This window comes from Oreochromis aureus, linkage group 9, assembly GCF_013358895.1.
Source record: "Oreochromis aureus strain Israel breed Guangdong linkage group 9, ZZ_aureus, whole genome shotgun sequence".
NCBI lineage: Eukaryota > Metazoa > Chordata > Actinopteri > Cichliformes > Cichlidae > Oreochromis > Oreochromis aureus.
Genome location: NC_052950.1, coordinates 36,748,538 through 36,762,686, shown reverse-complemented (window position 1 = coordinate 36,762,686; position 14,149 = coordinate 36,748,538). Strand labels below are relative to the sequence as shown.

The 14,149-nt window shown below is 40.5% G+C and overlaps 1 protein-coding gene across 2 annotated transcripts; it reads right to left on the bottom strand.

The window, feature by feature from the left end:
• Positions 1-4,489: 4,489 nt before the first annotated feature.
• LOC116317733 (zinc finger protein 665-like) lies at positions 4,490-13,159 on the bottom strand. 2 transcript variants are annotated; one of them, XM_039617826.1, is made up of 5 exons: positions 11,619-13,159; positions 8,848-8,950; positions 7,352-7,457; positions 5,999-6,847; positions 4,490-5,536 (listed from the first exon to the last, which is right to left on the bottom strand). In XM_039617826.1, exons 3-5 carry the CDS (start codon positions 7,367-7,369, stop codon positions 4,907-4,909), a joined length of 1,497 nt encoding a protein of 498 aa, XP_039473760.1. In that variant the 5' UTR covers positions 7,370-7,457; positions 8,848-8,950; positions 11,619-13,159; the 3' UTR covers positions 4,490-4,906. The 2 variants fall into 2 exon arrangements, with proteins under 2 accessions (XP_039473760.1, XP_039473761.1); XM_039617827.1 differs by lacking the exon at positions 8,848-8,950.
• Positions 13,160-14,149: the final 990 nt, after the last annotated feature.

The following is a 14,149-nucleotide window of genomic DNA, read 5'->3' as shown; positions in this document are numbered from 1 at the left end:
GCACCGGTAATCATTAATTCTGCGGTTTTAATCCCTACTTGCATTTTATTTGCCCCAAAAACAGTTATGTACAAAACTACGGTGAACACTGAAGGTCCGTACAAAGACAGACTTGATGGAAAGGCATAAAAAAAAGTACGAGGAAATAATCTAAGGATTGAAAGGGTCAGACCCATACGAGCATACAGAGTGGAGGAAGGACGTTAGCGTGCTGCCCAACTTTCATCATGCACATATTTATTATTATATGGTCCTAAGTGTGAGTGCATACACACAAAATGTTTAGTAACTTCAGATCCCTGCAACAAGCCCAGGTCCAGTTTACTTTGGTGATTTGGACTATTCCATTTCACAGCTGTTGTTAAAGTTTTTTTTCTTTATCTCCTGTACTGGCCAACACAATCTATTTGTTGTTTCAGGTTTTAGTATTACACAACAGTTTGAGATCTAATAAAAATAAAATAGGTGTTTCATAATTCGGTCAATTTACTGTCTTAATTTATAACTGGCATTATTGTTTCATTCTATTATAGAATCTTACAGGAAAGAGGCAAAATTGTATTCCATTGTGCTTTATTAGCTGCTTCGGTGAAAACAAATCAACAATGCCAAAAAAACATATCAAAACAACATACTGGAAAACAATTATTCATCACTTGATTGCTTCAATACAACATTTGGGCACATATATGCGGGACATTTCGTGGCTGTTTTGATATCGCTCTCTCTCTTAACCGATCAAATCTCGCTGTGGTAGCAGCTTTAAACTCGGTATGACCCAGGTTGATAGAGGGTATCCAGTCTGGATACCTGGATACTTGTAAATAAATAAGGTGGATGCGTCATTGAATTGCTAAATCGCAATTAATTTTCATGACCTTAAGTGTTTTTTGTGATGTTTCCATTTTTATTATTAAACAGTTACAACCCAGGACATAATTAGGAGAAATCGTTTAAAAAAATGCTTTATTATTGTGGCGGGTTGTAGTCTGCGATGCCGCTGCAGGTGAGATGGACTCACCTTCACGGCATCTACAATCATGCCTCACCGGTTTAAAACCTGTGCGCTGCTTGTGCTGTTGTTGTTTTTGGTGTTCATGTGTATGGTTGGCAGCAGGAGAGCTGCAGCCGTTGAATGTACTGTTACAGCAACCGTGTGATTACTGTAATGGTAGATAGTGCGTGGCTTGGGGTGAGCTTGGGGTAATCTGGCTGCTGCATTTTGTATAGTTTGGAGCTGAGAAAGAGAGGATTTGTCCAAGTTAATAAACACGGCATTAAAATAATCTAAATGCAATGACACAAATGCATGAACATTTTTTTCCAGTTCAGCAAAGAAGACCATATGTTGCAGTTTAGAAATGTTCCCTAAATGAAAGAAACAGGAACAAGACAAAGATTTTACATGTGAGTCAAAGCCCAGGTAAGAATCAAATAGTACTCCAAGATTTTGAATATCAAGTAAGAATATCAAATAAGAAGCACGAAACTGACCTATTTATAATGTAGTTCAGGAGGAACTATGATCAACAATGATATAATCTCCCATATGATTGTTTGTGTTTAAAACACAGTTTTTGCTAGAAAGCCAGTCAGAAACCTGAGAAGTGTGCAAACAAAGTGCGTGCGGTGATGTGGTGTATGAGAGTCCAGTCATACACCTGGTTCAAGGCCTGGAAGAAGCGGGAAGAAGCTCTTCCTCATTCTCTCTGTTTTGGCCTTAAGGGGGCAGAAGCACTCCCCAGATCTCAACAGTGAGAAGAGTCCAATATTGGGATGGGAGACGTCCATGACACTTTTGAAGTAAGTGCTACTGGGCTGTAATCATTCTGGCAAGTGGGCTATTGTTTCTTAGGAGCAGAAACAATAATGGACTTGTTGAAGCATGTAGGAACCTGTGCTTGGGCCAGGGAGATGTTGAAGATCTCTGTAAACACCGGTGATAGCTGGTCAGCACAGGCTCTCAGGACCCGACTAGGAATTGCATCTGGTCCTGCTGCCTTCCTCTCGTTCACTCTCCTGAAAGCTTTCCTCATGGCATGCGCCGTAATGATGAAAGCGTTGTCTTTACTGGTGCTCTCTATGCACGTGCAGCTGTTTGATGTTTTCTTTGCTGCAGCGTTGACGCGCACATTAAATGTGTTCAGCTCAACAGCTAGTGAAGCGTCAGCATTTATCATTGAAGAAACTGGTTGTTTATAATAGCTTGCCATCACCAGTGTGTGAATGTGTGTGTGAATAGGTGGATGACTGGTTGTGTAAAGCGCTTTGGGGTCCTTAGGGACTAGTAAAGCGCTATACAAATACAGGCCATTTACTATTTAATGTCAGCAGAGCTGTGTTGAAACATGTCCCAGTTTGTGTCATCTAGTGCGTCCTGCAGCGCGGTCACTGAATGGCCCCTACAACGTGCGACCTCCCTCCTGATTGCAAACAAAAGCTAAAGCAGGAAACACCAAACAGGCATAAGGAAGATGGAAGCATGGTCTGATTTTTCAAATGCCGACAGAGGCTGTGCTTTGTAGCAGTACTTGAACAGAGTGTAGCAGTGGTCTAATATCCTAGTGCAGGTCATGTGCTGATGAAAGTTATGAAATGTGAGATTAAGATTTACTCTGTTAAAACGTTTTGATGCATGCTCAATCATCCAGGTAAGTAAATCTCCAAAAGTTGATTCTGTTCATCTGGACGTAGCGTTTTGTGGGAGAAACGTTTCGTCACTCATCCAAGTGACTTCTTCAGTCTCAGCTGACTGCAGGTTTCCCCAATCTTATAAACAGTACATTTGCATAATGACTGAAACCAGCCCACTGAAGGAACAATGGGCTGGGAGGTCAGTTCCTTCATCATAATAAGAAGTGACTGAAGAAGTCAATTGGATGAGTGATTAAACGTTTTTCCCAGTGAAAATGCTACGTCCAGATGAACAGAATCAACTTTTGGAGATACTCTGGTAAAATCTCCCACAACAATGAGTGCGGTGTCCTGGTGAAGTGCTTGTTGTTGTATGAGAGCCGTATGTAGCTCATATAGGGCAGTGTCCGAGTCCACCTAAGGTGCAATATAAACAGTGCAGGCAATGATCGCAGTGAATTCCCAAGGAATATAGAAAGGGCGACATTTAATGATCAAAAGTTCCAGATTGGTCGAGCGAGAGCGTGTGAGTGGAGAAATGCTTGCGCTGTCACACCATCTGTTTTTCCACCATCAGACACACTCCACCACCTCTTTTCTTCTCCAACTCTGTTGTTCTGTCCATGCGGTAAACCTTGGCGAACTTAACTCTGGCTCTGAGGTCATCAAGATTGTTCTTGATGGACTGAACATTAGCAAGCAGGATACTGGGCATGGGTGACCGTAGCCTGTTCCTGATGGCAGCTTGTTTCCCTCAAGGCTGTTGCTTAGGGTTGTGTCCTTTATTCCCTCTCAGATCTCCCATGGACAGGTTGCGTCCGTAGTTAAACACGATGAAATGTGTGTATATTGTAAACCAATTAAAACAGGAGTATCTCTACTGTAGCAAATTTGTGTTTTCCATAATGTTTAACAATTTAGCGTTTAACATCTAAAAAAAGTCACAGAAGACCCATGACTAACTCTACATGTCTCTCTAACATCTCTAACATTTGGCTTTAATTTGACAATTAAATTAGAATCAGAACAATTCTGTAAACTGACGAGTGTATTTAGTTTCATAAAATCTTTTCAGTGAGTTTTTAAACTGTTTTATTCAATATTAAATAAGCTTATAAAGTTTTTGCATTCTGGTCGGTAGAAACGCTAATGCAGGTTCGAGGGTAGTATCGACGGGAACTCCGACATCAAAGATTTGAAAGGTCATGGGGACCAGTGTAGCTCACTGTATTGAGTGGGTGCCCACATGCCGTATGGCTGACAGCCAGAGCTCAGAATCAGCCCGGCTTCAAGTGCGACACACGGCCTTTTGCCACGTCTTCCCCTCGCTCTTCATTTTGCATCATTAGGCTCTCCAGGCTTCATATATTAAACATATTCCTTAAATGGTACAATAAATAAGAGAAACTGAAAAAATGCTCCTTTCAGCAGATTTAAAACTGAAACTGAACATAAACTGAGCACATCACATGGCTTAAGTTACCCATGGTGATTATAGTCAGGTAAAAAGAGTATGGAAAAAAGTTATCGTTCATACTACAGCTTCAGAAATCCCTCAGTCAGAATATTATGGTTTAGGTGGAAACTAGCGAGCTGCTAACTTCTAACTCTGTTAAATTTCATAACTTTCATTTTTTAATGGACGTCTTGACTTTAAACTTATTTGTTACACCTGGTGGAGCAGCAACACTGATCATTCATGCATGTGGTCATTTGACTTTGGGAACTAAAACGGAGTTTGGACCCGGAAACGGCTATTGACGCCAGACTTAAAGACCGGATAATGGTTGTAGTGAGTCATTTCTCCAACTGTTGGCACAAACTGGTTTTACATGGAAGTACAGCCCAACACGAATTTAGCTTGAGTTTTTTTTTATTTTTATTTTGCGTATAAAGTCACATCAGTTGTTGTTTCAAAGCCTGTTGACCGATTTAGTTCATATTAGAAGCTTCACGAGCAACTGGTGTAAAATTATTTGGACTTTTGGGAGAAAAGCAATTTAAGAGCACAGATTACGATACAGATAAGAGGATTAAACATGAACATGGATTAGAATTCGACTGAGGTAACGCATGAAATGAATAAATAAAAAAACATTCATGTTGAAACAGAGCATCAAAGGTAATCAAAGAAAAATAAAAACTTGACGTACATATTTATAATTTCAGCTTCCTGAGTGTAACATTCAGGATTACTCACTGCAGGTCCGGAAATAAGAGGTACCTCATCAGATCCAAGTGTGAAATCAGCTGAACTGTGTGGAGCCTGATCTCAAGGTTTTGAAGTCTGACCCTGCAAACAGGAATTTTCTGTCTCTTCAGATTCATTGTGATCCAGAGACTTCAGGTCTGCATGATCACGCTGATGATTGCACAGAGCAGATAATGAAGTGAATGTTTTTGCACATTGGTAACAGTGAAACAGTTTATTTACAGCGTGGTATCGTTTGTGTTTGGAGAATGAACTGAGATTCTTGAAGCTCTTGTTACACTGGTCACAGCTGAAGTTCTCTTCCATATGTGTACTCTCATGATCGTTACGACTAGTTGAATGCGAGAAGCTTCTGTCACAGTGTCTGCACTTGTATGGTTTCTCTCCTGTGTGGACTTGTTTATGACTTTTAAGGTGACCTGCAGTGGTAAAGGATGACCCACACTGATCACAGATGTGCTTTTTAACCCCGCTGTGAATAAGTTCATGTATTTTTAATATACTGGGCGTGGGGAAGCCTCTTCCACATTCTTTGCAGTAGCTCATTTTGTCTCCAGTGTGTCTACGTTGATGTAGTTCTAGACTTCGGGGATGGCTGAAAGTTTTTCCACAAAGGTCACAGCGAAAGTCTTTCCCACCACCACAGTGACGACAGGGTTGAGAACTGGGTCCATCCGTGTCGCTCTGCTTCTAAACAAAGACACAAAGACAGTGTAAGTCACGGAATTCCTTCAACATTTTTATCCTGAACGTCGCCTGAAATAAAGAGCAGCTCTGCTAACGTCCAATTACATTTTACTGTTTACATTATAACACTCAGCTTACTGGGTAAAAAAGTCTCTTCATTTGTAGGTAATCTACTTAATGGAAAGACTGATTTTTAAACCCCAGGATGCTCTACTCTGCATGCCACAAGAAAGTAACCCCAAGCTGCCCTCCGATGCATCCACTGGAGTGTGATTGTTAGATAGATAGAAAAGGAAGAATCTTTAAAAACATATTTTTTTCCATCAGGCAAGTTTCAGATGGTTTGTGTGAGGTTTGACTGAATATTCTGTACATTAAGTTTTTATGTGTCGTTTAGCTTTGAAATTAAACTACATTCACATAATACTTCAAAATAACTGCAAGTCTAAAAAGAAAAATACATACCTCGCAGTAACTGCACTTGTAGAGTTTTTTTCTGGTGTGGATCTGTTGGTGTTTTTTCAGGGAACTTGGCTCTTTAAAAGCCTTATCACACAGGTCACATTTATAAGGTCTCTCCTCAGTGTGGGTAAACATGTGGCTTTGTAACTGTGCATCTGTTGTAAACACTTTGCCACACTGATCACAGCAGTAAACATCATTGCCAGTGTGAATCCGTAGGTGAATATTTCTGTACCCTACATGGCGGAAAGTTTTTCCACAAATGTCACAGCTGTACGCCTTAATTCCAGAGTGGGTAACTTGATGTTTTTTTAAGTTTTGGGACTGGGTAAATGATTTTCCACATAACTTACAGCTGAATGCCTTAATTCCACTGTGAATAAGTTGGTGTTTTTTTAAGCTCGCAGCCTGGCTAAAAGACTTTCCACACAAGTCACAGTTATGCGCTTTAACTCCACTGTGGGTAACTTGGTGTATTTTTAAGCTTTCAAGATGGGTAAAAGACTTTCCACACAAGTCACATCTGTATGCTTTAACTCCACTGTGGATGAGTTGATGTCTTTTTAGGCTTCCAGGATGGGTAAAACACTTTCCACACAAGTCACATTTGTACGCTTTAACTCCAATGTGGATGAGTTGATGTGATTTTAAGTCTGCAGCCTGGGTAAAAGGCTTTCCACAGAACTCACAACAGTACGGTTTAACTCCACTGTGGATGAGTTGGTGTCTTTTTAATTTTCCAGGACAGGTAAAATCCTTCCCACACTCCTCACAGCTGTATCTTTTCTCTCCCTTTCTTCTGTGAGGTTTGTCGGCCTCCTGAGAGCACTGACTTCTCGCTCCATGTTGGTCCTGCAGTGACAGAGATACAAACAGAGGCAGTGAGTGAAACGCAGTTGTGGAACAAACTGAAACTCCATTAGTGAAATCAAAGTTGTCAACAAACACATTGTAGTTGTGTTACCACCACCTTCTGGTGATATTATCACATTACAATGATTTGCTACAATGAAGAAATATTGATCACAGGAAAAAAAAAATCTGTTACTTCATAAAAAAAAAACTGATTTCAACTGATGATAAAGAAAATGGAAAGAAAACATTATTGAAGAAATTGTTTGTTGGTAAAAAATATTTCCTGTTTGGAACAGTTTGAGTTCAACAGATGACAGTGTTTTTTTCATTGTGTGCTGATAAAATATGATTCCCATATTTTCTTGTAACTTCTGTGGTTTTTGTTTGTGAATGTAGATTCTGTATGTATGGAGGAGCCCAGGATGGAAAAGATAAAGCTGCTGTTAACAACCAGCTGTGCACACAGGTTCAATAACAGTGTAACTGTGATATTTTTCTCACCCTTTGTGTTGAAGTCATTGTTTCCTCTGTAGTGGCTGAGCTGAGTCCAAATGGCTGAAATTGTTCCTCTGCTGCTCCACCAGACTCTTCTCCGCCTGTTACTCAGCTGGGACACAAAAAGTATAGACATGTATGACAAAAAAACAAAAAGCAGAGAAAACGAACATTGCTACACTCTTCAGTGACAACAATACCTTTGAAGCTTCAAGGTGAAACCCCAGAAGCAACAACAAAAGAAAGTCATCAGCTGCCTACAAGAATTTGAAAGGGGAAAAGCCACTGAGCGTAGGGCTGTGCGATATGACCAAAATCTCATATCCCGATATTAAGACATCTATCGTCCGATAACGATATAAATTACAAAAACGTAACATTTTCTGTAAATTCTGTGAATTTCAGGCAGCTCGTCTTTTTTAATTTATAATTTTGTTCTTTCTTCTTTTTTTCCCCCTCCTTTTGGAGTCTGGGGGTGCATATACATGCATAATGTTGCTCTTTGATTAGATAACTCTATGGCTGCTGTTAACAAACAGGCAAAGTGTACTGGTTATGCAGCCAACTTGTTAAGCGCAAAAAGGTGCTACACACCTCAAAAATCTCAAGGCTGACATATCTTTTCTGCAGGAGACTCCCCTTTGCATAGCAGACAAACATAGATTGAAGACTGGTTGGGTTGGCCAAACATTCCATTCAAACTTTAACTCTAAGACGAGAGGGGTGGCCATCGTTATTGGTAAAAGCGTCCCCTTTTGCTGTATTGTGCATTTTATCTGATCCTATGGGCCTTTATATTATTGTGGCTGGACAACTTTATGGACTCAGACTAATTTTAGCCGGCATTTATACCCCCAACTGGGATGATGAAAACTTCTTTGTCAATTTACTGTCTTAAATACCAATATTACAACACACAATCTCATCTTAGCTGGAGACACAAACTGTGTGCTCTCTAGCCTAAACCGAAGCTCTAATAAGGATACTCCTAAATCAAAATCCACAGAAATTATTAAATGCTCTCTCCAATTTCACAGCGTTGTTGACATTTGGTGTTTTCATAACCCTTCATTAAGGGCATTCTCCTACTACTCTCCTGTCCACAAAACATTCTCTCAGATAGATTACTTTTTTTATTGATAAACGTGCTCTTCCACTGGTTGAAACTTGCGATTATCAATCTATTGTTATTTCAGACCATGCTCCCCTAGTGATGAGAATGCACATCCCTGGTGCCAATCGTATATACCACCCATGGAAGTTTAATCCTCTTTTACTCTCTAACGAAGCATTCGTGAATTTTACTAAATCTGAGATTAGGGGCTTTCTTGAACGAAACCAGACCCCTGGGATATATTTTTCAGTTATATGGGAGTCACTGAAAGCCTATCTTCGGGGCCAAATTATCTCATTTTCAGCAGCAAGAAAAAAAGCTGAAACTGAACACTTGAAACAGCTATTATATGATATTTTGCTGCTAGATATAAACTACAGTCACTCACCGTCGGAAAGCATCCTTAAAGAACATCAGGCCTTCAAAATGAAATTTGAACTTATTTCAACACAGCAAGCGGAGCAGCTCATCCTAGTGTCTAGATGTACTTTCTATGAGGAGGGAGAGAAAATTGGCAGTCTTAGCACATCAAATACGTCAAAAATGCTCCAAACAGTTCATCTCTGAAATAGCTGATGAACAGGGCCTAAAGCAAACCGACCACGCAGAAATGAACAATTTTACAACAATTTTACTCTGATTTATATACCGCAGAATCAAGCCAAGATGAGTCTGCTATGGACAACTTTTTTTAGTCACCTCAGTATAACCACAGTTGACCCTAAACTGGTTACAAAACTCAAAAGGGACCTGTCTATCTAGGAGGTCATGATGTTGATTGGTGGAATGCAAAGCGGCAAGTCCCCTGGACCAGATGGTTTCCCATCTGAATTTTTTAAAAACGTTTTCTAACAAACTTGCACCACTTCTGCTGTCAGTCTTTTCAGAGTCCTATTCATGTGGCACTCTCGTTTCAACTATGCGAGAAGCAGTTATTTCACTCATTCTGAAAAAAGAACAAAGACCCTCTCCAATGTAGCTCATACCGCCCGATTTCACAGCTAAACACCGATGCAAAGATTCTCGCAAAAATTTTATCACAGCGCTTAGAGGTCATGTTACCAACAATCATCTCCACAGACCAAACCGGCTTTATCAAGGGCAGGGTTATGGCCATTATGGCCATATATGGGACCACAAAGTCTACACCAGACCACACTTCAAATTTGGGGAAATCGATGCCGCATTTGTCGACCGCATTTGGAGTTCCACTTCAAATTGGGACAGCTGTTGCTGTGATGTAATCGGTCTCCAAATGCACACTACGAAGAGTGTGGTTCCTGGATTGGGACACAGCCCTAGGGACCTGTTTGGGCCCAGGCACATCTAATGATGTCAAAATTAAGGACCGGATTGGAAAAGTACTTAGTCTCTGACTGATGGCGTATCATGAGTACGGAAGTACGCACAAGTACACATAAAATGTGATGTCATTTCCCAGATAAAACCGCAAAGGATTGTAGGTACGAGTGGCAAGCAGTACTAGCGCACGCAGGCTTTCACAAGAAAAGTCACACAACGATAAAAAGAAACAAAGAATGGCAAGAAGCTGTTGCATTATTAACTGCAAGAACCAGTCGCATGATAGCCACTGGAAGCCGACGGGTAAAGAGATCGGTTTTTATTGGATTCTGACGTGGAAGAGAAATTGTTCAAGCCATATTTCCGAAGTAACAAAGAGCCTACGAATGGCCTGGATTGCAGCCATTTGAAGACTAAATAACGTTCTAGAACACTCCAGCTCACATGTTAGTCTGCTCCAAGCATTTCCACAAAGGTAAGTCTTCTGTTGTAGTTATAACATAATTGTTGATGTAGGTTACAAATAAGTCTAATATTGATTTGAATTGAATTCATTGCGCTATGCTGCTTTGTTCACTGTGGCTTTGCGGGCTAATGTTTGTTGTGTTTTGTAGGAAAACCAGCCTACAAAATGCGATCCAGACTGGGCACCCTCTATCAACCTGGGTCATACCGAGTTTAAAGCTGCTACTACAGCGAGATTTGATCGGTTAAGAAAAAGAGAGCAATATCAAAACAGCCATGAAAAGTCAAGCATATATGTGCCCAAGGGTTGTATTGAAGTAATCAAGTGATGAATAACTGTTTTCCAGTATGTTGTTTTGATATGGTTTTTTTATTGCATTGTTGATTTTTTTTTTTTTCCACCAAAGCAGCTAATAAAAACAATGGAATACAATTTTCCCTCTTTTTGTAAGATTCTATAATAGAATGAAACAATAATCCCAGTTATAAATAAAGACAAAGTGAAAGAATTACAAAACACTAATTTTTTTTCCTATTAGATCTGAAAATGTTGTGTAATACTACAACCCAAAAAGACAATAGATTATCTCCTGTACTGGCCAACACAAAGAAAAAAAAACTTTAACAACAGCTGTGAAATGGAATAGTCCAAATCACCAAAGTAAACTGGACCTGGGCTTGTTGCAGGGATCTGAAGTTACTAAACACTTCGTGAGTGTATGCACTCACACTTAGGACCATATAATAATAAATATATGCGTGATGAAAGTCGGGCAGCATGCTAACGTCCTTACTCCACTCTGTATGCTCGTATGGGTCCGACCCTTTCACTCCTTTGATGTTTTTTCTCTTACTGGGTTTTTTTTTTTTTTTTCGCCTTTTCGTCTAGTCTGTCTTTGTACGGACCTGCCGTGTTCACCATCGTTTTGTACATAATTGTTTTTGGGGCAAATAAAATACTAGTAGGGATTAAGATCGCAGAATTAATGATTAACGGTGCTGGAAATGCTAACGCTTGATGCAGTGTTTTGATGTTGTTGCCACCCACAATGCAATGCGCGAAAGTCACGTGGTCTGTCAATCTCTATTAGGGAAAGGAGAGAGGAGACAGGCCCAGAGTAATATGAAACGATAGATGTTTTCGTATCGTCAACCGATATGTTTCGCTATAACGAACAGCCCCACACTATGGTTTGGACTCGGTGTGGCCGTGGGCCGCTGTAAGCTAGAGCGTCGCCATTCCAAAAATACACTGCAAAACACTCTCTCACTCTTCTCTGGACGTGTTCACAATAAACTGTGAACAGACACCGAGGAGAGCAGCAGAAGACCTCATTCAGGAGCTAAACTCAACATGAACTGAACTCACAGTAAAGTTAGCTCGGTGCTTACCTTTAGATGAGCCCACAAACCGAGAGAAACTCCGTGATGAAGCTGCAGCTCTTTCCAAACACAGGAAACCGATCAGGGAGCAGAGACCGACGTGGTCCACGCTGATCTCAGCTACGATCCAGGAGACAAGGGTGGGCAGATCGATACAAACGTTGGTAGTAGTATATGATCGGTACTTCGGTTTATTTCTCTCCTCAAAGTTAAGTGCTTTACTCCCGTTTCATGAAAAAGGAGCTCTTTCTGCTCGTCTCCTCAGCGGTACACTTTACTCCGCCCCCTTTTTTCCTGCTCTGCTGTTATTCGTTTCTGTGCGGTCACATGATGCAGCTACACTGGTACAATATCCGACTTCCAGAGAGTCAAGATAATTTTCTTAGCAATTACCATTCCGAACAAAACTGTAGTTTGTGCAGCAGGGCTGCGGTGTAAAAGGGAAGAGGAAGATCCAAACAATGCAATTATTGGGTCCGGCTCTAATGTGCAATTATAGATATCAGAAAAACTGTTAAAAATGTCCAACCAATAGTTATACAATTTGGGACAAGTCCAAAACAAATGAGTAAGAGAGCCTTCTCCAAGTTTACAACGATCACATATCGAACTGATAGAAGGAAAAATCCTGTGCAGTTTAGTTTTTGAATAATGAAGTCTATGAAGCACTTTAAATTGAATTAACTGATGCCTTGCATTTCTAGAGCAAGAATGGATCCTACACAGACTCCTCTCCCACACCTCATCTCCAATCAGCAAACCAAGCTCTTCCTCCCATTCCATCTTCAAAAAGTCAGATTTAAAATTTAAATACTCAGAAAAGGCTTTCACAAAACCAGAAACCAACTTTTTAGAATCCGGGGAACTCAGGAGTGTAAAAATTGACCCCTCTTCCGGAAGAGATGGAAAATTAACAATACTCTGACGAACATAGTTTCTTATCTGTAAATAATGAAAAAAATGTGACGCAGGGAGAGAGAACTTGTTCTGCAACTGAGTAAATGATGCAAACTGCCTGTCAATATATAAATCTTTGAGAGTAATAATACCTTTCTGTGTCCAGACCTCAAAAGAGGCGTCTAAACATGAGGGTGGAAATGCATGATTACCGTATATTGGAGTATGGATCGAAGTGTCTGGTAGACCACAACCTTTTTTGATCTGACTAAAGATTTTAACGCAGTTCGAAACTATAAAATTATTGACCTTGGTTCGCGGATTAGAGGATGAAAAAAGAAGAGCAGGGAGGGAACTATTCTCAACCCCACCACTCTCTATGACCACCCAAGGTGGGGTATCGGCAGACAGATGATCCAAAATGCTGACAGGAACTAGAAAGAGAGAGTAGTACCAAGTGTTTAGCTCTCACATTGATGACTATTGTTGCCTTTCACTGGCCGTTTATCAATTCTCAAGTATGCGAGTAGGTACTCGCATTCTCGGCGAGTACGTACTGGCCGAGAACGCATGGGAGTACGGACTCGCTGAGAACGCGAGCACGGACTCGCGATTTGTACAATTGGAACACCAGCGTACATGATGATGTCACAGGTCCGGAGTTTTAACTGCTGTCCCCTCTTAATTTAACTGTGAGTAACATGTTATGAAGCTTAACTTTAATCACAGCCAAACCGGTTTACTCAGGAACAAATAAAACACTGAAATAAACCAAACATTAACATTTAGAAGTGATCTAAGTGACTTATATATCATTGTTAACCTCAGTAGTGAAACCTCTATTAATAAAAATAGTGTACATGTACATACCTTAATAAAAACAAGCAGGTGAGATGTTAGAACGCTTTTATTTCTATTTTAGTGGACACTCAATACTATAGACAGCTGCTGGGGTTTCTTTAACCTGAGTAGTGAGAAGACCGCGAGCGGGGGGGGGGGTGGAAACGATGTGCCGGGAGTCCGCTGTTGAGTTTTGGACGAAATGCATTCTGGGATATTTAGCTGTACCAGGTCCACACCGATGCATGCTCGATAAATGCATCTTTTTCGCGTTCTCGGCTTGATGCGTACTTCGAATTGGAACAGTACTTGGTCTCTGACTGATGACATATCACGAGTACACGAGAACGCAAGTACGCAGATTGATAAACGGCCACTGTGTACAGGGTGGGGCATTTATATGGATGCACCGTGATAACATGGGAATGGTTGGTGATATTAAAGTCCTGTTTGTGGCACATTAGTATATGTGAGGGGGCAAACTCCTCAAGATGGGTGGTGACCATGGTGGCCATTTAGAAGTCGGCCATCTTGGATACAACTTTTGTTTTTTTTTCCCCCAATAGGAAGAGGGCCTCTGATAAACCTCCACCTCTGCCACTGAAAACAGTTAATCTGAACCTGAAATCATGGCTCAAACTACACATTTTATTTTTCACATCAAACTGTTTAAGAAAACAAACTACACAGAGTTCATCAAATATAGCTAATGCTTTAAGCGTATCAGGATTTCATAACACAAACTTCAAATCAACAAGAAAACAGCTGCAGAACATGTGAATCAAAATACATTCAATAACAAA

Excerpts from the sequence above, each read along its gene's own strand:
- LOC116317733 (XM_039617826.1), bottom strand. Across the intron at positions 5,537-5,998 it reads ACAAGTGCAGTTACTGCGAG|AAGCAGAGCGACACGGATGG; the intron begins GTATGTATTTTT and ends GTCTTTGTTTAG.